General features: G+C 41.5%; 2 protein-coding genes across 4 annotated transcripts; both read left to right on the top strand.

Moving 5' to 3' along the window:
* The first annotated feature begins 1,082 nt into the window (after nt 1-1,082).
* LOC113024437 (carbohydrate sulfotransferase 12) lies at nt 1,083-10,471 on the top strand. 2 transcript variants are annotated; one of them, XM_026171539.2, is made up of 6 exons: nt 1,083-1,515; nt 2,804-3,434; nt 3,644-3,786; nt 6,877-7,005; nt 7,108-7,300; nt 9,588-10,471. In XM_026171539.2, the coding sequence occupies exons 2-6, from the start codon at nt 2,913-2,915 to the stop codon at nt 9,858-9,860; spliced, it is 1,260 nt and encodes a 419-aa protein (XP_026027324.2). In that variant the 5' UTR covers nt 1,083-1,515; nt 2,804-2,912; the 3' UTR covers nt 9,861-10,471. The 2 variants fall into 2 exon arrangements, with proteins under 2 accessions (XP_026027324.2, XP_080159214.1); XM_080303088.1 differs by lacking the exon at nt 1,083-1,515 and having other exon boundaries at nt 2,766-3,434.
* Nucleotides 10,472-12,371: 1,900 nt separating this feature from the next.
* Nucleotides 12,372-22,874, top strand: ern2 (endoplasmic reticulum to nucleus signaling 2). Of its 2 annotated transcripts, XM_026171541.2 has the most exons (24): nt 12,372-12,702; nt 13,525-13,642; nt 13,737-13,770; nt 14,311-14,383; nt 14,473-14,545; nt 14,668-14,790; nt 14,866-14,967; nt 15,174-15,233; nt 15,348-15,564; nt 15,777-15,855; nt 16,022-16,172; nt 17,151-17,302; nt 17,397-17,585; nt 18,747-18,876; nt 19,050-19,157; nt 19,313-19,403; nt 20,124-20,313; nt 20,406-20,502; nt 20,626-20,825; nt 20,950-21,097; nt 21,356-21,483; nt 21,724-21,847; nt 21,969-22,036; nt 22,134-22,874. In XM_026171541.2, the coding sequence occupies exons 1-24, from the start codon at nt 12,613-12,615 to the stop codon at nt 22,314-22,316; spliced, it is 2,928 nt and encodes a 975-aa protein (XP_026027326.2). In that variant the 5' UTR covers nt 12,372-12,612; the 3' UTR covers nt 22,317-22,874. The 2 variants fall into 2 exon arrangements, 1 of the variants encoding a protein (XP_026027326.2); XR_013909740.1 differs by lacking the exons at nt 21,969-22,036; nt 22,134-22,874 and having other exon boundaries at nt 21,373-21,483.
* The last annotated feature ends 348 nt before the right edge of the window (nt 22,875-23,222 follow it).

Raw genomic sequence — 23,222 nt, forward strand, 5'->3', positions numbered from 1 at the left:
AGCCATTCAGCGGGAGGCTTGATGTAGTGTGTTGGATCATTGTCCTCCTGTCTAACCCAAGGGTGCTTCCGCTTCAAAGCATGAGACATTCTTCTCCATGATTTTCTGGTAGAGAGCAGAATTCATGTTTCCGTCAATTACTTTTCCATGTCCTGAAGCAGCAATCCAGCCCCAGACCACCACCACCAACTTGTTTAACTGTTGCAATGATGTTCTTTTTATGAAAGGCTGTGTTAGTTTCAGTGTTTGTCTCGTCAGTCCACAGAATATTTTCCCAAAAGTCCCAAAAGCTTTTGTGCCCCCCCCCCCCCCCCTTTTTTTCCCAGCAGTGGTTTTTACCTTAATCTCTCCCATTGTTGCCATTAACTTTTTTTCTCAGCTACGTCCTTAGATTGTGACATGAAGTGTTGCTTTTTGAGCTCTCTGAGCTCTACTTTACCTTGTCAGACAGGTTTTGTTTAAGTGGGATGTCTTGATTCAACATGCCTTGCAATTATCAGGCACGGGTGTGGCTAGTGAAACTGAAATTGGGGGTATGAGTTTGCTGAATGGCAATTACTTTTCACATACAGACCAGGCAGATTTATATAGGTTTCATTTTTCCCATAATAAAACTAGATAATGTATAAAATATAAATACTTAATTTAAAGCACTGTAGCGGAATAAAAAAAACACCAAATCTTTATGCTTTTGAAATGTAATTTTCGTTATATCTGTTCTCTTTTCAAAACACTGACTTTATTATTGTCTGCATGTGAAGCACTTAGAGGATAAGAGTACACTGTAGCTACAAAAAGATGGATTATGGTCTCCCCGGGCTCTGGACCAACAGAGATTTATAATTATTTTAGTTTTTCCCTGGAAGTCCCAAGACCAGTGTGGGAAAAGAAAAACGTGTGTGTTGGGGGGGCGGGTTGGAACACGTGGAATAGTGCGTGGCTGGATTCTGAAAACAAAAATCTATTTTCAAAATCTCGCGAGCCTTTCCTCATTATAGGGCTCATTCCGTCGTCGCTGCTGCTCTGTCTCGCCCTACCTCCCGCCCGCTTGGTCTCATCACCGGGGCAGCCGGACACAGCGAGAGAGACGGGGAGAGAGAGCGAGAGAAGCGGACTGACTATGGAGCTCCTCTGCAGGGTGATATGAAGGATTTAGGTCATGAGCCGTTTTTTTTTTTGTTTTTTTTTCCCTCACAGACAGATTAATGTTCAGACCGGCTTAAATTGCTGCCGTGATGCTCCCTGAGTGAGAGGCGTAAAAGAAACAAAAGGAGGCTTTCCTGCTCCTCAGAGCCTGGGTATGATGAGCGGAGTGTGAGCGGATGAAAGTGTGGAGAGAAAGAGGTGCAGTCCTTCTGTGGTTGGCTGCTGCAGGGAAGGAGAAGCTGGAAGAGTCCCGTTTGCGTGAGAGAGAAGGGACTGGCCGGTGCGGCCGCAGAAAGGGCGCATTGTAACCTCTGTAGGTTACTCTGTAAACTGAGATTGTTTCCGTCCGACGGCCGGGAGGAGGTCACGGTGAGTCTGCTGCTAAACGAGGAAAATATTAACAGAGATAATAAAGCCTAGTAAGCTGCTTTCAGTGAGAAATGGTTAAGATATTCTAAGGGAAGTAGGGCGAAGGGCCTGCAGCTTGTCACTGAACATTTGAAGTTTTGGGTCTTTTCCGTTGATCTCTGCGCGTGCCTTTGCGCGCGCGTGCGCTTGTGTGTAGCGCGTGGCAAGACTGAAGAGACTGTGTGGATGTTTGATTTTCCAGACAGGCTCGTCTTGTCTTCGCGGAGTTTAAATTTAAACCAATGAGAGGAAAAACGCTGCGGAAAAAAACACCTTTCGCTGGAGGATGCTTCTTGCCCTGTCTGAATTTTTTCTTCTGGTTTTAAAAGGCACCATAATTTTTTTCCACTATAGCAGATGTTTTTTATGGGACAAACAATCAGGGATGTGAACCCTTAAGCAGCCCCTGGTTTGAAGCTGCTTCATCAGCATAACCATTTGTTCACATCTCCCTGTGACAGCTGGGCGCCCCAGGGTGCAGCCTGAGGTTCTCACGGCCTCTGGTTGACATGACACAGGTCAGGAACACAGCCTGGCCTATCATAAAGCCCGGCATCAAGTTAGTAAGATACTCTGGCAGCTGTTCTCTTTAAAATGGAAACAAATGCCATAGAGTACTGTGCACCACTGTGCACATCCACCCAGCCATTTTCTTCCCTTATCCAGTTTAGTGTCATCGGGTGAAGGTCGAGCTTCATCTGTTCATCACCACAGTGAATTTTAAGTCAAACAATCAGATAAATACACAATACATGCTTTGCAAATCAGTCAAAATCGATATTTTTCTCAGGAAAACCACCACAGGGGCACGTTTAGCACTGTGCTGCTTCACATTCCTCTTTTTAACAGTGCTCTGTAAGCATTTGAGAGCTGAGGAGTACTTTTGAAACCACCCTAACGTGATTTCCAGCACGTCTCTCTGAAATCTGCGTTAGTGGGGTCTTCGCACACTCCACATCTGCTCTGTTATGACTGTTACTGTGCTTCTTTGCTACTAATGGTTTTACTTTTTGGTGTGTGTAAATGGGATGGAAGAGGTGTAAAATGATTTTAATGGATTTAAAAAAAAAAAAAGTGTGGTATTTCAGTTTTTTAAATCTGGTGGTTTCATTGCTTCAGTTTTTTTTTATTTCTTACAAACTTGAACATTTTAACCACAGTCTAAATGTGCCTAGTAAGGCTATAAATGAGAAGCCGAGGTTTAGTAATGTTTCCTGTGTTTTTTTTTTCTTTCTTTCTTTTTTTTAAGTTGAATCTTTCAAACAGGAAGTCTGTCCTTCCGTAAGGCGGCCACAATGGAGCTGAGATAAACTCTTCCTCTTTTATTCACCAATTACGGCTCTTGCTGCACTATAAACATGGGAACGTGGCGTGGTCTCCGAGTGGCTTTCATCATGGGATCTTTGTTTATGATCCTGCTTATCATTGTCTACTGGGATGATGTTGGGGGCTTTAGTCTCTACCCGCTGAAGGACCCCAAACACGAGGTGCTTCAGTCCGGATGCTGTGCCCCGACGACTATGAGCCCGCCTCAGACTACGCCCGCCAGCAGAGCCCACACGACTTCTTCCTCCATTGTTTCCACCACCGCTTCTAGTGCTTCATTTAGCCCAAAGGAAGCGGCTCAGGAACATACGGAGGAAGGGAAGGGGAAGCAAAATCATGCACAGAGGAAGGAGGAAACAAAGGAGGATGTAGAGATGGAGATCTCTGCTTATGATAGGGAACAGGAGGCGCGAAAGAAGAGGATTGGCGACGTGTGTTCAGGGAAGGAAGACGTGGAAGTCCCCGAAAGGCCTTTTTCACAGATCCCCAACAGGGAACTGGATCACCTGATAGTGGACGATACACACCAGATTATCTACTGCTACGTTCCCAAGGTACTGCTGCCTCAGTGAGTGATTATGTGTGGTGTGGGGTGTATATGGGTGGCGAGTCAGTTCACTGTGTGGGGAAAGTAACAAGAGGAGAAGCAGATGTTTAAATCACACTGCTTCATTATTGTTCTTCTCCTTTATGGTCCCCGTTGTCTTCTAAATGGTTTCCCTTTTCTTCCCTCTTCTCTGCCTTGCTGCTGATCTCTGTTTAGGTGGCGTGCACCAACTGGAAGCGAGTGATGGTGGTTCTGTCTCAGTCTCTGATCTCAAGCTCCTCAGGGAAACCCTACACTGACCCAGAGGCTGTACCTGCTGACCTTGTACACAACTCCACGTTGCATCTAACATTTGCCAAGTATGACACACAAATATTGAACCTATAACACGGACAAATATTAGATCAGTTTTGGTGATGTGTTTGCACCGTCATAATAACTCTTTACTTTTGTAAATATTTAATTTGGTGAAATGAAAACTGGTTTATCAGGTTTTTAATGATGAGTAAAATCTCACATCATGATTTCTGTATCTATTTTTTGTGCTCTGTGCCCTTTTTTACCATGCACGGCGAATATTGTGATTTCGGTCTATTCTAATCCAAACTATAAATTGGTTTATTGCTTTAGCTTCATCCTAGCTTGCCATTTATACCACCACCAGCTCATTTCTCTAAAAAATATTATACGTATCAGTTTCAGCTTTATAATAACTATCCAAGTACTGTTGATGTGATAAATGTTCATTTAGTAGTGATCGGACTTGTGAAAAAGAAAAAGAAAGTACTTCTTTCAAATCTAAGATTTTACTTATCAGGAGTCAGGACATAAAATATATCTAGTCACTATCAGGCTCTGAAATTAATTAAATGGGATCTGAGCTGAACAACAACAGACAACTTATAACCCAGTATCATTATTTATTTGCATGGGAAAACCTGGCCGCACACCGTGATTCAGTTGGGTGTAAAACCAGTTTCACTTGAATAACTTGAAGTAATTATTTTCTATTTGACTTTATCAGTCTCGAACATTGATATGGATGAGCTTTGGCTTCTTTACAGAGTTGCTAAAGTTCATTGAGGTACGCGGGAATTCATTTATGCACAGCCAGGGTACAAAAGCCGATGCTCTGGATTGTTTCCCCTCCCCCTTTCCAACAAGCCAAAAAGAGAGTGAAAACTACATTAACTAAATAAAAGAGAAATTAACTGGATTCACAGCGTTAGGAGACTCAAAACTGTCCTAGAAATACTCTCTGCCAGCCACTCGCCTGATCATCGACATCAGAATTTCTTCTTTCAAGTTGTGATGAAAAGTTACATGCAGAAGAAATCAAACCCACAGTTTCCTGGCTTTGCAGTGATGGGCTGATAGAGAGGGGCGGACAACCACACATGGAAAACATTCAGTCCTAATCTGAGCATCATTCATTGTATCATTCACAAGTTAGAACCTGTGGGTTGTGATGCTGTAAAAGATGTTACAGAGCCAAGTCATTTATTTATCAATAGCATCTCAAAAGTATGCTGCAGATCGGAGTACACGCGCAGAGGTCCCCGTCCAGAGATAAGCAGACGCGAGTAAATGACGTGCTGAAGGAAAGCAGAAAGAGTTTGTCATCAAAGCAAACTGTTGTCTGTTTGAGATGAAGTGATCTACTGTATTAAAGCTGTAATTGTAAATCTGCCAGCATTTTGTGCTGCTGTAATTTGGGCTTATTTCTCATTAATGTTGAAGTTAAATGCCACAGCTAGCCAAGTTTAAGTCTTTTGACCGGATCACCTGTGTCTGAAGAGCGAAAAATCAGACTGTTAATCCTCATAGTGGTTCTCATTTAAAAATATCTTACAATATTATTGTAAAAGCTGTGGATATATGTTTAAGTTCTGAACTTTTCGTTGTTTAATTACACAATTCATGAATGAGAGCGGTAATAAATATCCTAACAGGTTTTAGAGGATCTGGGACTATTTAATTATTTTCTAGGTTCATCTTGGCTCAGCCCCCGCTGTTGTTTTCACAAATCCCACTTTATGCACAGCTCTCTTAAAGTTCTGTCACAGCATTTCAGTCAGGTTGAAGTCTGGGCTTTGACTGAGCCTTTGCAATGCTTGGATTATTTTCTTTTTCAACTATTCTGTTATAGATTCACTGCGGCGCGTGGGATCATTGACCTGTCGCATGATCCGATTTCAGATCCAATGTCAGACAGCTGGCCTCGTATTTGACGCCATAATTCTTTGGTACACAGCGAGTTTCATATTCAGCCCAGTGACTGCAGAGTGTCCAGGTTGTGGTTTGTTCAGCTGCAAACCTAAACTGTGCTGCCAGGTTCTTTTTAGTGAGAAAACACTTTTCCTGGTTACCCTTCCAAACTTACAAGACATACTTGTTCAGTCTTTTGCTAATTGCGCTCTCATATTTACATATTTATACATTTAAAATTATATTTTCTTTCTAATTCTTGCTTCCTGAATTATATTTCAGAATCCACACTGCACAAACAAAGCTATTTCATTAGCATTCCTGAGCTGATCTGAGCCTGTTTCTTGTGATTTATTGCTATAATAGCAGAATGACCTTGGTGTCCTCAACAGTACCACTTTTTTCCTACTCTGAAATTAAGTTGCTCATTCTAATAATTTTTGCACTCTAATGGTCTCGGCCTTAATCCTACCTCCAGGGAAGAGTCAATGATTTGAGAATAATTGAGATATTGGCATTTACTTTTTAATTAGTGAGCACCAGAAAGAGGAACGGCAAATGCTAAACAGGTGATGCTTACTATAAATACATCACTGTAGCTCTTCAGAACACTCTGCCTGCTTAGTTTCTTGGGAAAAATGTCGATAAGTCATAAATAAAATTGTCTCCTTAAGCCACACAAGGAAATCAAGACCACCATAGTTTTAAATAACCAAGTCCTCATGCAAAATGTTCTGGAGCAGGAAGGCTGCACAGCCAAGAAAAATATATACTCCAAGATGAATGTCTCCCAAACAACTTTCTGAAATGTGAACTGGACTGAATTGAAAGTATGTCAAGCATTAATAAAAAGGAAGGTTCCCCAAAACCTGGAAGTAATTATATTCTCACTTTAAGTTATTTAAAAATGTGTTTCGCAAACAAAATGTGTGAGTTGACGCTTGGAAGGCCGAGCGGAAAGGACAGGCGGAGCTTGGTGCTGCAGCACAGGCAGACCGCTCTGTAGCCCATTGAAGTCGAACATGTGTTTTCCTGTCTGCGTCGTTACACAAGACCTATCCCTTTCCCCTTTGGATGTGATCTGGCTTTGTTCTTCATTCATCTTGTGACTCAGCCACAAATTATCACAGAATTCAGACATGCAGAGTTTGTGTATCCAAGTCATATCTAACTATCACAACTTGAAAAGGAGGTAACCCCAGAACAAGATCTTTAACAGTGCTTTTTATGTGTATTTCTAGATTTTGGCGCCGTTATGGTTCCCTGTCCCGCCACTTGATGGCACTGAAGCTCCAGCATTACACCAAGTTTCTGTTTGTACGTGACCCTTTTGTGCGTCTTATCTCTGCCTTCAGGAACAAGTTTGGAAGGTGTGTGTTTGCTGTTCAAGGAAATGTGCTTCACTTTGCATTAAACAGTAGCCCATGTCATTGATGAATCACTGAAGTGTGCGTATTTGTGTGTGTTTTAAGGCCCAACCAGGACTTCTACAGGCAGTTTGGTTCAGTTATGCTGCGTCGTTATGGCAATGTGTCTGGGGATTTGCCAGAGACCGCGGCCGAGGCATTTAAGGCAGGAATCAAACCAACATTTCAGCAGTTTATCACATACTTGCTAGATCCAGAGACTGAGAAAGAGAGCATCTTCAACGAACACTGGCGGCAGGTGATTGCCTCACACAAACAGACGCATGCATTTTAACACGTGCAGGTTAAGGAAAGATCGTTCATTAAAATCAGGGGGTGTATTTAACACATTTATTAGACCATCACCCACTGTAAGGCTTATTCCACAGCTTCCATAAATTAACAGTACTGGTAGTTACTTAAAAAACCTTCTTATAATAGGTAATCCACCCAATGATATTTTTAATACTAAAATATAATTATTGTGTCATCCAAAAAAAACAGAGGAGAAAAAACTGTAAAACACATGATTATTTTTTGATTAAGATGCCAAATCATTTATTTGAATTCCTGAACAGGAAAATCTGGTAGTGGTCGAATTTTATGCTTGATTACTTTCAGACTTCTTAGAGAAGTCCTGGTCGACAGTATAAAAATGAATTCAGCTTGTTATTTGACTACAAATAAAATAATTTCTTAGTTTTAAACTCGTTTTTGGCAGATTTCTAAAATATTTGTGTTTCTTTCTGCTGGCAGACAAATGGAAAATGGCAAATGATCTGACATATTGAGTATTGTTTCACTACCTGGTCATTAACAGGTGAATTAGCATAGCGTTATTCACATTTTATCAGTTTAACACTTTCAAGTTTCTGAGTTTTGATGATTTTAAACATTTCAAGTATGAATGTTTCATATTTAAGGGTTTACGTGGACTTGCTTCACATCCTTTGAATGAATTTAGTTGTCAAAAGATGGACCATACAGTTTGTACTAATGCAACGTGCATTAGTACAAACACAACGGTGCAATGTATTTGGACAAACTGTGCTGTCAGTAAAGGAAACTACACACTGGAACAGCATAACAATGGCAATAAAGCAGCACTTTCCCTATAATAGGTGATTTCTAGGCTTTTCCTTGAGTTTTTTAGCACAATACCTGCATCACAGTTATATCTCAGCCATATTAGATATTCAGAAAGAGAGATGAGATGAACCCAGGTGAGATATTCAGAATGAGGGGACAATAGCTAAAAAGAAAGGACAGTAGTTAGCTGGAGAGCTATGTTTTGAAATAGAGATCAAATAAAATATTACATAATTGGTATTATCAAAGCACCTCACAGTGAAGTGCTGCATGTCTGATGGAATACATAAATATAAAGTGAAGGAACATTGTGAAAACACATCAGATCTCAATGGGGAGAAATTCATGCTGGACATCTCTACTATTATGGACTACATAATATGTTAGGAACCAAAGGATGTCACATTGTTGATGGAAATGAAAATTCAGCAACTCATAATGTTGTTTGAGTTGTTGTTATTTAGCCCCCCATGTGCTTGTATATATGCCTGTCAAAGTTGGGGCATTCTCCTAATGAGATGATGTCCATGGACCAGGGCATTGCTGAGCTCCTGGACAGTCTGAGGTGCAACTGGCAGCACTGGGTGGAGTGAAACATAATGTCCCAGAGGTGTTGGACTTAGGTCAGGTGAGCGTGGGGGTCAGTCAATGGTATCAGTTCCTTAATCGTCCAGGAACTGCCAGCATACTCTTGTCATATGAGGCTGGGGATTATCGTGCACCAGGAGGACTCCAGGACCCACTGCACCAATGTAGGCTCTGACAGTCGGTCCAAGGATTTCATCCAGATACCTAATGACAGTCACCGTGCTGTTAGCCTAGCATACAGAAGTTTGTGCATCCCTCCAATGCTATGCCTCTCCAAACCATCACTGACCCACCATTTACCACAGGCATGCTGAACTATGTTACAGGCTGCATAACCTTCTCCACGACTTCCCCAGACTCTTTCACGTCTGTTACATGTGCTCAGGGTGAACCTGCTCTCATTTGTGAAAAGGGTAGGGTGCCAGTGGTGGACCTGACAATTCTGGTATTCTATGGCAAACGGCAGTCAGGCTCCACGGTGCCAGGTAGTGAGTACATTCACACCAGTGGCCTGGCTCTGGCAGTGCTCATCTTGTTCCTCCTTGCACAAAGCAGAAGATAACACTCCCACTTATGGGTTAAGGACCTTCTACGGCCCTGTCCAACTGTCAGAGAGTAACTCCAGAAGGCAGGCAATCTCCTCCATGACTTGATGCATGACTCTGATTAAATAGCGTTTCTTTATTTTTTTGTGTATTTTGGATGGATTAATGAGGAAGCCTGTGTATTCAAATCCATTTTAGTAATAAACACAAGAGTAGAGTTGTGTGTCTCCTTTTTTCTTGAATGCCAGTATATGTGCACAAACAGTCAATTATTAAAAACTAATGCAGTTTTTAAATGATACTCCTGCTTTTGCTGTGTTTCAGGTCTACCGTCTGTGCCACCCCTGCCAGGTGAAGTATGACTTTATCGGAAAGCTAGAAACCCTGGAAACAGATGCAGAGCACCTGTTGAAGCTTCTGAAGGTGGATCATCTGATACGGTTCCCCTCAGGGGCTCAAAACAAAACTGCAGCCAGCTGGGAAAGAGACTGGTTTGCACAGATTCCCATTTCAACACAGAGACAGTTGTACAAGCTGTATGAGCTGGACTTTGAGCTGTTTGGATACCCCAAACCTGACAGCGTGCTTCACCAGTAGACCATACCAAGCCAAAGGCCCGGACGCTGCACTGTGTGTAGCGCCTTCACCTTCCCTGCCTGCGCACAACGAGCACATGCCTTTAAAAAACAGTCTGTGAAGCTGTGTGTTTAATTTGTTTTATGCATACCTCAAAAGACAAAAGTGCCTGTCTGCATTATTTTATTTTTGACATTATATCATATCCAAAGTGCACCAGCTTACAAATTACTTTATCCCAGTCTGTGTTTCCTCATGCAATGGCACTTTAAAGAGTATTTTTTGAATGCGGTATTTTGGTAAGTCATGAGTGAAGGTCTTGGGCTGCATGTTAGCTCACATTTCTGAGGGGGAAGTATGCAGAAAAATAAAGAGTTTTTAAATTACTGTGTGATCCTCTGTAGGTAATTTGTGTTTAAACTTTCTCAATTCAAAATTTGATTTTAATCTCTAATTACTTATCACTGGAAGTGCTACGAAGCTTGAGAAAACATCTATAAATCCTCTGTCTGCTTTGGTTCTGGAGGCATTTTGTCAAGTCTTCAGATCTCAGGTTGAGGAATAAGTGTTTTGCAAATTAGGAGGAACTGTCACTCATTTTTAAAAGATCCATTAAAGCCATTTTTTTTAAATCTGTATGTGAGTGCTTCATGAAAGTGGAGTAATAAATCCCTGGTCTATTTACCTTTAAGTATACTATAGAGGCAGAAGTTTGAATAAAATAGAACACATTAGTCCATCCATACTGCACAGTCTCGACACAAGTCACTTCACACTGATCTGAATCATTTGAGCATAAAGAATTCAGCTAACTCAAACGATGAACCTGTCTTGTTTCTACACAAAATAGACAACTTTGCAAAGAATCAGTTTTAAATTGTAACTCTAGGCACGTTGTTACTCACAAAAACACATACAATGTGTAACAAAAATAATATTTTCCCCATTTTCTTAGTTGATTGTACAAAAGTTCCAAAGTTCTATTTTTGACAGGCATAAAATAGAACTTTTGTATCAACAAGGTGATACCATTTCCCCCCTTAAAGTTTGTGAAAGTTGAATTCAAAAGAAGAAAAACTATAAAGATCAGATAAACCATATCTGAAAGTCGTGTATGTAAGAAATAAAAAAAACAAAAACAGTAAAGTCCTGACACAGGACCTGAGAAATCCCTTCAGCTGATCTATCTACTGTTCAGTGAAGCCTCAACAGGGGTGACCGACAAGAAGCCATTCTTCATGAAATAGATAGGCTGAGATATGCTAAATTACACAAGAACTGGACTGAAAACACAGCACACAGAAAAGTACAGTCTGATTTTGCTCCACCATTTAACCCTTGTGTTGTCCTTGTGTTGTCATCAAGAGTATGGGAATCCTGAGGACATTACAAGGGTTAATTCCAACTGGAAAGGATCTGATCAGCGTGACAGTGATCACAAACACACCTGACACAGCAGTAAAGCATACCTGAATAAAAAAACACAGTGGAACACCATCAGTCATTGATTGACCTCCCTGGAGCCCGGACCACAACATTACTGAAGCAATGTGGGATCATCTTACCAGAGGACAGAAGGTAGCCAACACCCAAAGAAGAGTTTTGAATGTCCTTCAAGAAGCCCAGAGAACTATTCCCGAAGATCACTTAAAGAAATTAAAAGAAAGCTGCCTAAGAGAGTTCAGGCTGTTTTGAAGAATACCAAATATTGACCTACAGGCTACACAGAATTATAACAACTGCCTTATATACTGTATTTCCATCTATTTTTGGATGTTTAAAAAAACCCCCACTGCATCTCTTTCCCATTTTCCAGTAATGAGACTAAAGATGATTTAATGGTAATGTATGATTCAGAGCCAAACTGAAATTAGATACTTAAAAACAACAACAACAACAACAACAAAACAATGTCTTTTTATTAAGAGTTTTTCCTCTATACATATACACAAAAAGAGAGGAAAATGATTACAGATGATCAGCACATTCGGGGTAATTAGCCCATACACTTAAGGTTGTGAGATAAAAAAGAAAAAAGAAAAGAAAAAGAAAAAAGTGAAATAAAGAAAAAGAGAGAAATGTAAACATAAGTATAATATTTCCCCAGATAACATAATCCCTGCAAAATAATCCCATTCATTCCCACCGAGGTCAGATACCTTTTTTAAAACTAAAAAATAACACAGTATTTCCTTCCCTGTATTAAAGTGAAGTGCAAGTATAATTCGTTATATTACCTAACTAAACGGACTTTCCACCACTGATAGGTGTGTATAGGCTTTTTTGGGCGGGGTGCTGAGAGAGAACAAAAAACAATGCCTCCACTACTTTCGATTGCACAAAGACCCCCTCTTGTTGCGTTTACACCTGCCCTGTTGTCTTTTTCCACGTGTTCCAGCCATTTCCACAGTTCCTCCCCTTCTGCTCCAAATATCTCCTCTCATTGGTGTAGCTTCCTGTCACTCAGCTGGGGTAGGTCTTTGAAAAGGGCCCGCCCACCTGTCCGCTTGACAGTTCGTTACTGACGTCACCGAATCCGTCCCATCACGGAAATATGGAGTAGTGACAGGAGATGTTACGCTGCGTTTGTTATGGCTTTAAAGCGGCACTTCGAGCTTTGAATGTTCGTTTTTAGTGGCTGTCCGCATGGATTTAGCGATGTTAAACGCCCGAGGTTAACTTACGAACAGTGGCTGGCAGGCGCTGGAAATGGAAAGAGACTTCGACCTCTGTTTTTAGTTCAGTACCGTCAGTTGTTCGTTTATTAAGAGCCATGAAACAAAGTGTTTTAGGGGTCATGGGGGCTGTGGGGCGCCTGATCCTGTCTCTTCTCCTGCTGTCGTTGGAAGGCAAGCTGGTTCAGGTAAACTTTGAGTTGTGTGGCGCTTTCTGCTTCTCTTGTTGTGAACACTGTTTTTGTGTTTCTATTTATGCCTAACGGAACTCCCAAATGGCATGTGTGTCTATTTCAGGCTCTAGCAAAGTTGCGGTGATATGATGGGACTTTTAACGTCTTTAGCTAGCTAGCTAGCTAGCTCACTCGTCAGAAGAAAGTTAATTGTGTGTGTGTGTGTGTGTGTGTGTGTGTGTGTGTGGGGGGGGGGGGGGGTGGAAGAGAGAGAGAGTCAGCCAGCTTAGTTTGCCTGCTTCACTTGTACCTCTGCTTCAGGTTTACTCTCCTGCTAATGTATAAATATGGGAGAGGTGGACTCTCAGACACAGTCGAAGGGAACTTATCTCGACTTAAAGTGATTTAACTTTAATCTTAACATAAATTAAACTTAAAGGCAGTCAAGTCCCCACTTTGGTTAAACAACTGTATCTGCCCACAGCGTGAGTAATACAAATACACTTAGGTTAACACCCCTCGGCATATGGTGTCGAGTTTTGGAGGGCAGGGCAAATAAGGATATCCTGCTAAATCAGGAACACAGTGCACTTATTGAGTAGAAACTCACTGCAGGCCATTACAATCAACCCCCCACCCCCCAGTGGTGGACCTGACACACACACACACACACACACACACACACACACACACACACACACACACATACGCGCGCTATGCTGAAATCTTCGACACATGACACGACTGACCTCAATGTCAGACAGCTGTTCTAAAGTGTGTGTGTGTGTGTGTGTGTGTGTGTGTGTGTGTGTCTAATTTCTTCTGGCGACCCTTCAGGTTGGTGGGGTCAGATCAGTCACCCTTCCAGAGTCCCTCCTGTTTGTCTCCACTCTGGACGGTAGTCTGCATGCTGTCTCCAAACAGACAGGAGACATCAAATGGACTTTAAGAGAAGGTCTGTACACAAGGAGTCAGTACTGTTTACTCTGTTGTATTTAATTATTTTTTTAAAAACATACATCATGAAGTTGCTCTTCTAATTCTTTCAGACCCCATTATTCAAGTTCCTGTCTACCTCACAGAGTAAGTAACATAGAGACACACAGACATGGGGCCCTGAGTACCACTACTCAGAATAATAGCTTAACTTTCCTTAAAGTGTCCGTTTTCCGTTTTTGTGCTTTTAGACTTATCTCAGGAAGAGTGAGCCACAAGCCTTATCATCTAAATGCATAAACAGTTTACATAACTGTGGAAATTCTTCATCAAGTCTTGTGATTGCCTTTAAGCAAAGCATGGATCACACCAGAAAATCCTGTTTTTAATAATAAACTCCAAACCTTAGTTTAAGACAAAGCTGATATAATTAAGTTTGAATCATATATTGATAGGGCAGCACGGTGGTGTGATGGTGCCCTTTCTGTGTGGAGTTTGCATGTTCTCCCCGTGTCTGTGGGGGTTGCTCCCACAGTCCCAAGACATGCAGTTAGGGGGGTTAGGTTAACTGGTGATTCCATATTGCCCATTTCTATAAGGAAGTTGTGTTATTGTTGTATAGATTGTATAGATGTTCTCTTTTTTTTGATAGTGATTCATTTCTAAATTTGTGCACATTTCATTTAGACCAGGTTTCCTCCCAGACCCCAATGATGGCAGTTTATATGTACTCGGTGGAAAGCACCAGGAAGGTTTGATGGTAAGGATGCTTGTTTGTGTTATATTTCTTATATTTAAAAAAAAAAAAAAATAGAACTTGTTTGATTTATTGTATTGATAAATCTGCAGAAACTTCCTTTTACCATCCCTGAGCTGGTACAGGCAGCTCCCTGCAGGAGCTCTGATGGGATACTCTATACAGGTCAGATTAGCACATTTTTGTTTTGTTTTTTTTTTTACATTTTTTATCAGCATGTGTGAAACAGACTGTCATAAAAGGAGACTCTGACCTACATCGCTGCTGTTCGTTAATAATCTTCGCAGGTAAAAAGCAGGATGTGTGGTTTGTGGTGGATCCTGAAACCGGTGAAAAGCAAACCAGTTTAACAACCTCCACCTCTGACTCCATCTGTCCCAACAGTCCCCTGCTCTACATTGGACGCACAGGTACGTCTGCACAGGTGGCTGCACCCGCTCGCGTGGCTGAGGGTTGAAGGTTGATGCACTGTTTGTTTTTCCCAGAATATGTTGTTACCATGTTTGATACGAAGACACAAGAGCTGCGATGGAACGCCACGTACAACGATTACTCTGCTCCACCTTACGACGAGAAGCAAGACTACAGTACGTCCCTGCACGCACAATCAGTTGCTGAGTGTGAATACAGTTGTTTTGCCAGGATTATTGTGACATTGCACAAATGTAACTCATGATTATCCATTATTGTGTATTTTGATACAGACTCTAGGTTATATTTTACATGTAAACAGCTGGTTAAAATGATCCCAGACACTTCCAACACTAACCTGTTGCCTCTGGTTTCCTTATAGAAATGGCCCATCTTGTTTCCAGTGGTGATGGTCTTGTTGTGACAGTTGACAGAGAGTCAGGTAGGGGGAGGTGTGTGGTTTTATCCCTTTGTGAATATTTTAACATCTCATATGACTGATGTGTTCCTTAACAGTCATATTGAGGGTTTTAAGTCCCGTATTGTTGTTTTCCAGGTGATGTCCTTTGGAGTCAGAACTATGGGTCGCCAGTGATCGGCGTCTACCTGTACTCTGGAGACTCGCTGAGACACGCCCCCCACCTGTCCCTTGCAATGGAAACACTGCGTTTTCTCACATTCTCGTCTGCTGGCAACCAGGCAGATGCACACTCCACTTTGAAGTGGAGCTATCAGTTTGTGAAGGAGCAAGCCACTGCACAGACTCAACTTGTGTAAGAAGAATTGTGTTCACTGAAGAATAAAGGATTGTTTTGTTCAGTCTCTGAGTTCCTTATTGATTGTTATTCATGATGATCTAACGCAGGAAAGAGCGTATGATGTTTTAAATTGCTACACAGTCATGACTCTCATTTGATGCACAGTTAGGTTCATGAATATTTGGACAATGACTGAATTAAAATAACTCAGCTTTTATTTCCTTAAGGCCCACTCTCTATGTGGGAAAGCTGGACTCCCACCTCTATGCTTCGACTTCTCTTGTGCACCACGGAGTCTCATTAGTGGTGAGTTCAAATATATAATCAGTTTTAATATCCAAACATCAGCACCCACTTTCCTCTAATATCATCATCTGTAAACGCTAAACAGTGTATCCAGTCAGCTGATGATTGAGGTGATAATGGGGAAAGTCCACTCCTGACTCATCTGTGCTCTTTGTTGCCACGGCAGCCTCGGGGACTGACCCTGGCACGGATCGACGGTCCACTGACGGCTGAGGTGACGGTCAGAGAGAGGGGGGAGTGTGAGATCACACCATCCACCGATGTGCGCTATCCTCCGGGGAGCATAAACAGCCAGAAAAACCACTGGCTGCTTATAGGTAAACGTGTTCAAACACACAGCTTTCTTTATTAAAAATAAATGAGTCCTTCAGACACTAATCAACAGAAATGACAACATTTGTATTAATGAAGTTATTGTCCAGAACTAGACAAATGGCTGCTGGTTTGTATTTCTGTGTATTTAAAAAAAAAAAAAAAAAAAAGCTGACCTGAACATAACAATGACACCTCCTTGCAGAGAAAATTGCAGTGAAGAAAAACGAGTGAGCTGCAGGCTAACCTCACAGGCACAAACTCAGAAATAAAAGTGTTGACATAAATGACGTTTAAATCAATTAAAAATAATAATAAAATGAAGCATTTATCGATTCACAGAACGTAACATGAATTTGTGTGTTCATTTGCTTCTGTATTTATTTACCTTTCTGCTAATTCATCTATCCTTTACTCAAAAAATTTGCATACTGCTTCAGTATGCAAATGAGTGGGCTGCTATCCAAAGAGTGCAATGGGGTCAGTCTTATGCATATTGTTTGGCTCACAAATGTAATGGCTGCCTCCACTTGTTAGATCGCTGTAGACCTAATTAATCTAGCCGAAAACAACACTGTCAGTAAGGAATGATTAATGAGGAAAATAACTAATTCAGTACAAATGTAAACAAATACACACCCATGTCAAAATGGAGATATTTATTTAGTGTATCATTTTCTAAGTTAGTGCATATATACTCTTGCTACATTAAATAATTATCTATTTAAATATATTAAAAATGATATTCACATAAGCAGTGGAGCATTAAGATTAATATCCTTTTTCTTTATTTTTCATGGTAAGAGTTCTGGTGTAGGAGCAAAGTCTTTGATTTATGCATCAAACCGCCCCCCCCCCCCCCCCCCCAAAAAAAACCCAAAAAACAAAAAACCCAAACAAAACAAACAAGCAACAAAACGACAAAATCCCACAAAAAACTTGTGCAGATGTAAATGTATTTGATCTGTGTTTTGCTGCTTCAGGTCACCATGAGCTCCCCCCAGTAGCCCACACAACCATGTTGAGAGATTTTCCCACCACCCTGCAGCATTCTGGTGAGGCGGTCATCCCCCCTCGATCTTCTGCCTCCACTGCCTCCCCGTTGTCCCCTGCCTCCCACTACCATCAGCGCTATGTGAGTCACAACTTAAAAAAAAAAAAAAAAAAAAAAGTATCCTCATCATCTAATTTTTTTTTTTTTTTTTTTTTCTCTTTCTTGTGTATCTCAGTTTCAAACATTAGCTGGCAGACATAGTGACGCTAAGGCTAACCAAGGAGGGGCTGATGGGAAGACATCAGGACAGGATCAGAGGTCAGCCACCGTGCTGCCTCTCTATGTGACTCAGGACCGTCTGACTCTGGCTGTCGTGACTCTGCTGCTGGGAGGATGGCTCGCCTTCATGTTCACATATCCCATCGTGAGTTTTTGCTTCTTTTTTTTCTTTTTTTTTAAAGAATTAAATGAGGTGATCACTAACCCTCCTTTCTAATCAATAATATGCAGTATCACCCATATAAGCTTATGAGCATGCCTTAGTATGAACATGAGAAATGGGAGTAAACCGCTGCTCATTAATAAAGTCATTACATGTTTTAGAAAGAAAAGCAAACTACAAAGGTGAGAATTTATGGTTTTGTCTGGGTTTCTGACAAAGGTGCTCTGATTTAATGGTGGCAGGTGGGATGCCCCTGTAAGTGACCTGTGATTGTCATTAAATCCAAAACAGTGTGATGGAAAAATTCCTGCTGCTCCCAGTTTTCCTCCACCCACCTTGTTCCTCTACTTAAGTTAGAAAGCTGTGTTCCTATTCCAGCATGTCATTCATTGACCCTTAGAGAACAGAGATCATTGTTTCATCTTCAGCTGTTGTTTACTCATGCGGGCTTGGTAATGAATGGTGACAGTACAAGCGAGAGATGAAGAGCGTTTCCACTCTGTTTGAAAAACCGAGGGCTGTAATGCTTTTTAAAATGCAGCCTCTTTTGTGTCTGCGTCTCATTTTTTGGGCTGTTGAAGCTCCCCTCAGCAGCACTTGGAATAGAAACAAATATGCTTTCTGGACGGGTTTCAGCCAGATACAGTAACTAAGCCTCAGGCTGTTATCGTGTCACGCCACATATCATGAACAGGACATTCAGTTATTGCAGCAGGTTATTTGCTCAATGCCACTGCGTGATAGACAAATCATATTTACAGCAAAGCTTATCCTCACAGCTTCAGTAGCACCTTCCTGCATATATATGCATTTCCTAAGTATTGTTTTTGCAGAGTTTAATAGGCTACAGAGTGTATGTGATTAGCAAAGAAAAAAGTATATTCCCCACTTAATCTAATAAATCATAGTTTGAAACAGCGATTATGGAACAAACTGCAGATAAAGTGCACATTTATTTGTCTTGTTTTTGTTTTTAAGCTTCTTTTAATTGGCTTATGTGGAGTTTCCACACTACTGAGACTGAATCGCAGTTGCCATGTTTTTGAGTGTGTGGACAGTTTACTAATCTTATATTTTCAGTACTGACCTTTTGAACTCAACCTTCTTGTTTGATGTGTTGTATATCGATATGTGTCTCTCCAGCGTGCAGCTCAGCAGTTGAAAGCTCAAAGACAGCTGGAGGAAGCCTTTGAGTCTCGTCTCCAGCGCATGCAGGCACAAACCTTGGTTTCTTCAGACCCACCTCCTTCTACTGATGCAAACATCTCAAGCGGTGTGTAACTTAAAAACCAAGTTCTCTATCGCTCTGTGCTTGTGAGTGCAGTGATGGTGATGAGAAATGAAGAATTAATAAAACCTGTCATTATTGAGGCCCAGATTAACCTGGGCTCAGTATAAGTTTTAATACCTGCAAGAGTCTTATTCAGACTGCATATCTACACCTAGACCCGTTGCCTGCATCTACAGAAGCTCCACCTAGTCCTCACAGTCGCAGCAGCAGCAACACATCGCATGGAGATAAAAATGGCAAGAATGGACACAAACCCACAGCAGGTGAAACGCAGCATATTTGGCAAATTTGCCTCAAGATGCTTTTGGGTATAAAAACTCAACAGAAAGCATTACTGGGGGGGAATCACTGTTGCTCCTTCACCTTAAAGATGAGCTACATTTAGTTTTCCTTTCTTTATTTTTTTTCTATTTCTCAGAAGAAAACAGTGAGGAGGTGCACGTGGGTAAAATCTGCTTCAGTCCCTCTGAGGTGCTTGGACACGGCTCTGCAGGAACATTTGTCTTCAGGTACGATATGTTTGTAAGCAGAAAACTGTATCAGTGGATTTTCATGATTTTAAGCAAAAGAGAAAACTTGTATCATATTTTTGTCAAGAATTCTTAAGCATCTAAAACGTAGCACGCTGTTTTCAGTGCCCATCACAAACAGCACTAATTCTCTGTATGTTTTCCTCATGATTACGATATTAATCATTATCCTTAATAAGGATGAGGACGACACCTCCTCTGCACCCAAAATGATGAGTTTTTACACTTCAGTGTATGTCAATAAAGACATGGTTTGATGACCATTAGGATAGTTTTCTTATTTTATTTTTCTGAGGGTAGCTGCTTAGGCAGAGACAATCCTCACTAACCTGCATGCATCAATACAGAAACGCTCCAATCAGGAAACAAAGGTTTCAAGGGTTACTCCTGGTAGGCTGTGAACGGGTAAAGAGTTAAAAACTAGAGAGGGAAGAAATGGATGTTTATCTGATTGTGTTTTTTGACTTTACTAAGGTCTATACTATAGCTAGTGGTGTGACTGGATGTGAATAGGAACTCATTCAAAGCTAAGGTGACCACAGGTTGAAAAACTTGACTCATGTCTTTGAAAATATTACAAGCACCAAAATATAGAGCACACAGATGTCAGTATTTCGTACTCCTACTCTCTATAACAGCAAAACATCGAAATCTTTTTGAACAACACACATGCACATAATCATGTTATGGGGATTTTAGGGGTAAATTTGACGACCGCCTCGTTGCCGTGAAGCGAATTCTGCCAGAGTGTTTCGAGGTGGCAGAGCGAGAGGTGCAGCTCCTGCGAGAGTCCGACACGCACCCCAACGTCATCCGATACTTCTGCACAGAGCGAGACCACCTCTTCACCTACATCGCCATCGAGTTGTGCACCGCAACTCTGCAACAGGTTGGCGCTACAGTGGACTGTCACTGAGATCTCCGCTTTGACTGTTAATTGAATTATCTCTAAGACATTTGTTTTGTCTGTATTCACTGCAGTATGTGGAAGATCCGTCCTCCTTTCCTGAGCTGAGTCCTATAACTCTGCTGGAACAGACCATGTGTGGCCTCTCACATCTCCACTCACTCAATATAGGTCTGAGACACACACACACACACACACACACACACACACACACACACACACACACACACACACACACGTACGTATATTTACATACACTATTACTTACCTTTCCTCCATCCTTTATCCGTCTAGTCCATCGTGACCTGAAGCCTAGAAACATCCTGCTTTCTGGGCCGAGCGCACTGGGTCGGGTCCGAGCTCTCATCTCGGATTTTGGGCTCTGTAAGAAGATTCCCGACGGTCGGAGCAGCTTCTCTTTGCGTTCTGGAATACCAGGAACTGAAGGGTGGATAGCTCCTGAAGTGCTGCGAGACAACCCTGAAAATAAACCGGTAGGCTGCAAACATCTTTATAAAAACTGCTAAACTCTTCTCAATAATAAGCCAGGTTGGTCTTTAGAGTGAGAAGTACTTCATTGGCCTGTTGGTAAAGGTGTTTCTCGTCTCATCTTTCCAGACAGCAGCCGTGGACGTGTTTTCAGCAGGCTGTGTGTTTTACTACGTAATCAGCAGGGGGCAGCACCCCTTTGGCGATGCACTGAGAAGACAGGTCAACATCCTGTCAGGAGAGTATTCGCTCTCACACTTTATGGAGGATTTACATGGTGAGTGTCTTTCACTCGTGCCTCTCTCCTTAGTAGGTCCTATGATGTGAAAATGGAAAACTGTCCATGCTTTCATACGTGAGCACCGTTTAGCCACCAGACTTTGAACCGGTTCATCAGTTCAAAGATGCTTTTGGCTGCAGTTTTTCCAGTTACCTGCGTGAAATTGATGCTTTGATTGGCCTCTTTTGTAAACTGTGCTCAGATCACATCACATGTTACTAACTGGAAAACATTTATATTTGCTGGTCTTATTAGATGATGTCATCGCACAGGATCTGATAGAGCAGATGATCAGTGCTGAGGTGGAGTCACGCCCCTCCACCGCCTGCGTGCTCAAACATCCGTTCTTCTGGAGCCCCGAGAAGCAGCTGCTATTTTTCCAGGTGTGTTGCCTCAGTTGCTCTGTGGTCACTCGTTTATAGCTGCATGTAGACATTGAAATCTAATAATAAAATGATTACTTTTATTATTTCTACTTTAAACGTTCTACTTTATTGATATTGAGATTTAGAGATGGGCTATGAAAAGATGTTGTGGTGAATTTATTTTTGTTTGCTTTGTGTTTGCAGATTCTGTGAGCAGTGTTATTTATTTATTATTTTTATGTCTATGTTTGTTTAAAGGATGTGAGTGACCGCATAGAGAAGGAGCCTGCAGACAGTCCAATTGTAGTCAGATTAGAAACTGCAGGAAGATTAGTCGTCCGAACCAACTGGAGGATGCACATCTCCGTGCCTCTGCAGACAGGTTTGCACACACAGACACAACCTCGTAGCTCTACATGCATGCTTAACATCTGTGCAGGACAATAAACCTGTAATGCTTTGTTTTGTTTTTTCTCCCCCCTCCTCCTCCATGGGCGCCCCAGACTTGAGGCGGTTCAGGACCTATAAAGGAAACTCGGTGAGAGACCTGCTGAGAGCCATGAGGAATAAGGTCAGCCAGCATTACAATCATTAGATTCATGCAGAATTATCTTCAACTTTTTATGTTTTTGACTTTTTTTGTTTTGTTTTTTGCATTTACATTACAGAAGCATCACTACCACGAGCTCCCACCAGAGGTGCAGGAGACTCTTGGTGAGCTGCCCGAAGGCTTCGTCGGGTACTTCACATCACGGTTTCCACGGTTACTGATGCACACACACGCTGCGCTGCAAATCTGTGCCCATGAAAGACTGTTTCACCCTTACTACCTACCCCCCAATGCCAAATAGCTTTCACAAGGCTATGCACTCCACATTTCATGTGCAGGGCCAAGTAAAAGAAATCCCTGACTGTACCCTGTTATTGCTTTTGTAAAGCCTGTGCTGTTCTTCAGGGGAAGTTGCAGCTGCTCTGAAAATATTTTTATAGAACTTGGTTGTTTTATAGATTTTATTGTATTTTTTATTTCTTCCCTACTTAAAGAATGTATATATTTGTATTAATAATAGGATATGTTTTTAAACTAGATCTCAGTCAAATTACTTTTTTTTTTTTTTTTTTTTTTTTAAAAGAGAATTGACTGGTCATAAGGTGCTGTGTTTATTTGTGTAGAAAATAACCTGCCCTTGAGCAAGTACATTGTGTAGCACAAGTTAAAATCAAAGGTGAAAACACAGTGATGGCCGCTTTTATTGAACTGAAACCAAATGAAGTAAAATTATGATAAGTTATATTAACTACTGAAAATAGCCTCTCTGACAGTGGGGATAGTTTTACAGGTTGACAGAATCATGTAGACTGATGCATAATAACTCTGACATGATTAAAGAGTGTGCTGAAGAACTGCAGCAGATCTTGTCTTCATGTTGTCAGCGTAGAGGATAATAACTGGGTGTGCAAACGTTGTTGAAGCTGTAGGTAAAGCACACACCGCAGATACTGAGGTACACAGTTACACAAGGCTACACACTAATGTTCGTGCTGTGCTTTCTTTAACTGTTCTGGAGACAGTGCCGTACCTGCATAAGTGAAGGTAGTTATACAGCTCCACCCAGGCATGTTGCCCACTAAAGAGAATACAGTGAATATCACAGTCAGACATCACTGACACACTTCATACGTGGGTAAAGCTGTGAAAACTTGGAAGTTTATTTCTGGTAGAAGACTTGAGGCCACACATCTCGCATGCCCATCCC

The sequence above is a fragment of the Astatotilapia calliptera genome, chromosome 6, assembly GCF_964374335.1.
Source record: "Astatotilapia calliptera chromosome 6, fAstCal68.1, whole genome shotgun sequence".
Lineage (NCBI taxonomy): Eukaryota > Metazoa > Chordata > Actinopteri > Cichliformes > Cichlidae > Astatotilapia > Astatotilapia calliptera.

What these genes read in the sequence shown, in the direction of transcription:
- LOC113024437 (XM_026171539.2), top strand. Translation starts at nt 2,913, where the DNA reads ATGGGAACGTGGCGTGGTCTCCGAGTGGCTTTCATCATGGGATCTTTG. An exon ending in TCTACTGCTACGTTCCCAAG is followed by an intron (nt 3,435 to 3,643) that starts GTACTGCTGCCT and finishes ATCTCTGTTTAG; the next exon opens with GTGGCGTGCACCAACTGGAA. An exon ending in TCAACGAACACTGGCGGCAG is followed by an intron (nt 7,301 to 9,587) that starts GTGATTGCCTCA and finishes GCTGTGTTTCAG; the next exon opens with GTCTACCGTCTGTGCCACCC.
- ern2 (XM_026171541.2), top strand. Translation starts at nt 12,613, where the DNA reads ATGAAACAAAGTGTTTTAGGGGTCATGGGGGCTGTGGGGCGCCTGATC. An exon ending in ACTGCACAGACTCAACTTGT is followed by an intron (nt 15,565 to 15,776) that starts GTAAGAAGAATT and finishes TATTTCCTTAAG; the next exon opens with GCCCACTCTCTATGTGGGAA. An exon ending in TGAGAGCCATGAGGAATAAG is followed by an intron (nt 22,037 to 22,133) that starts GTCAGCCAGCAT and finishes TTTACATTACAG; the next exon opens with AAGCATCACTACCACGAGCT.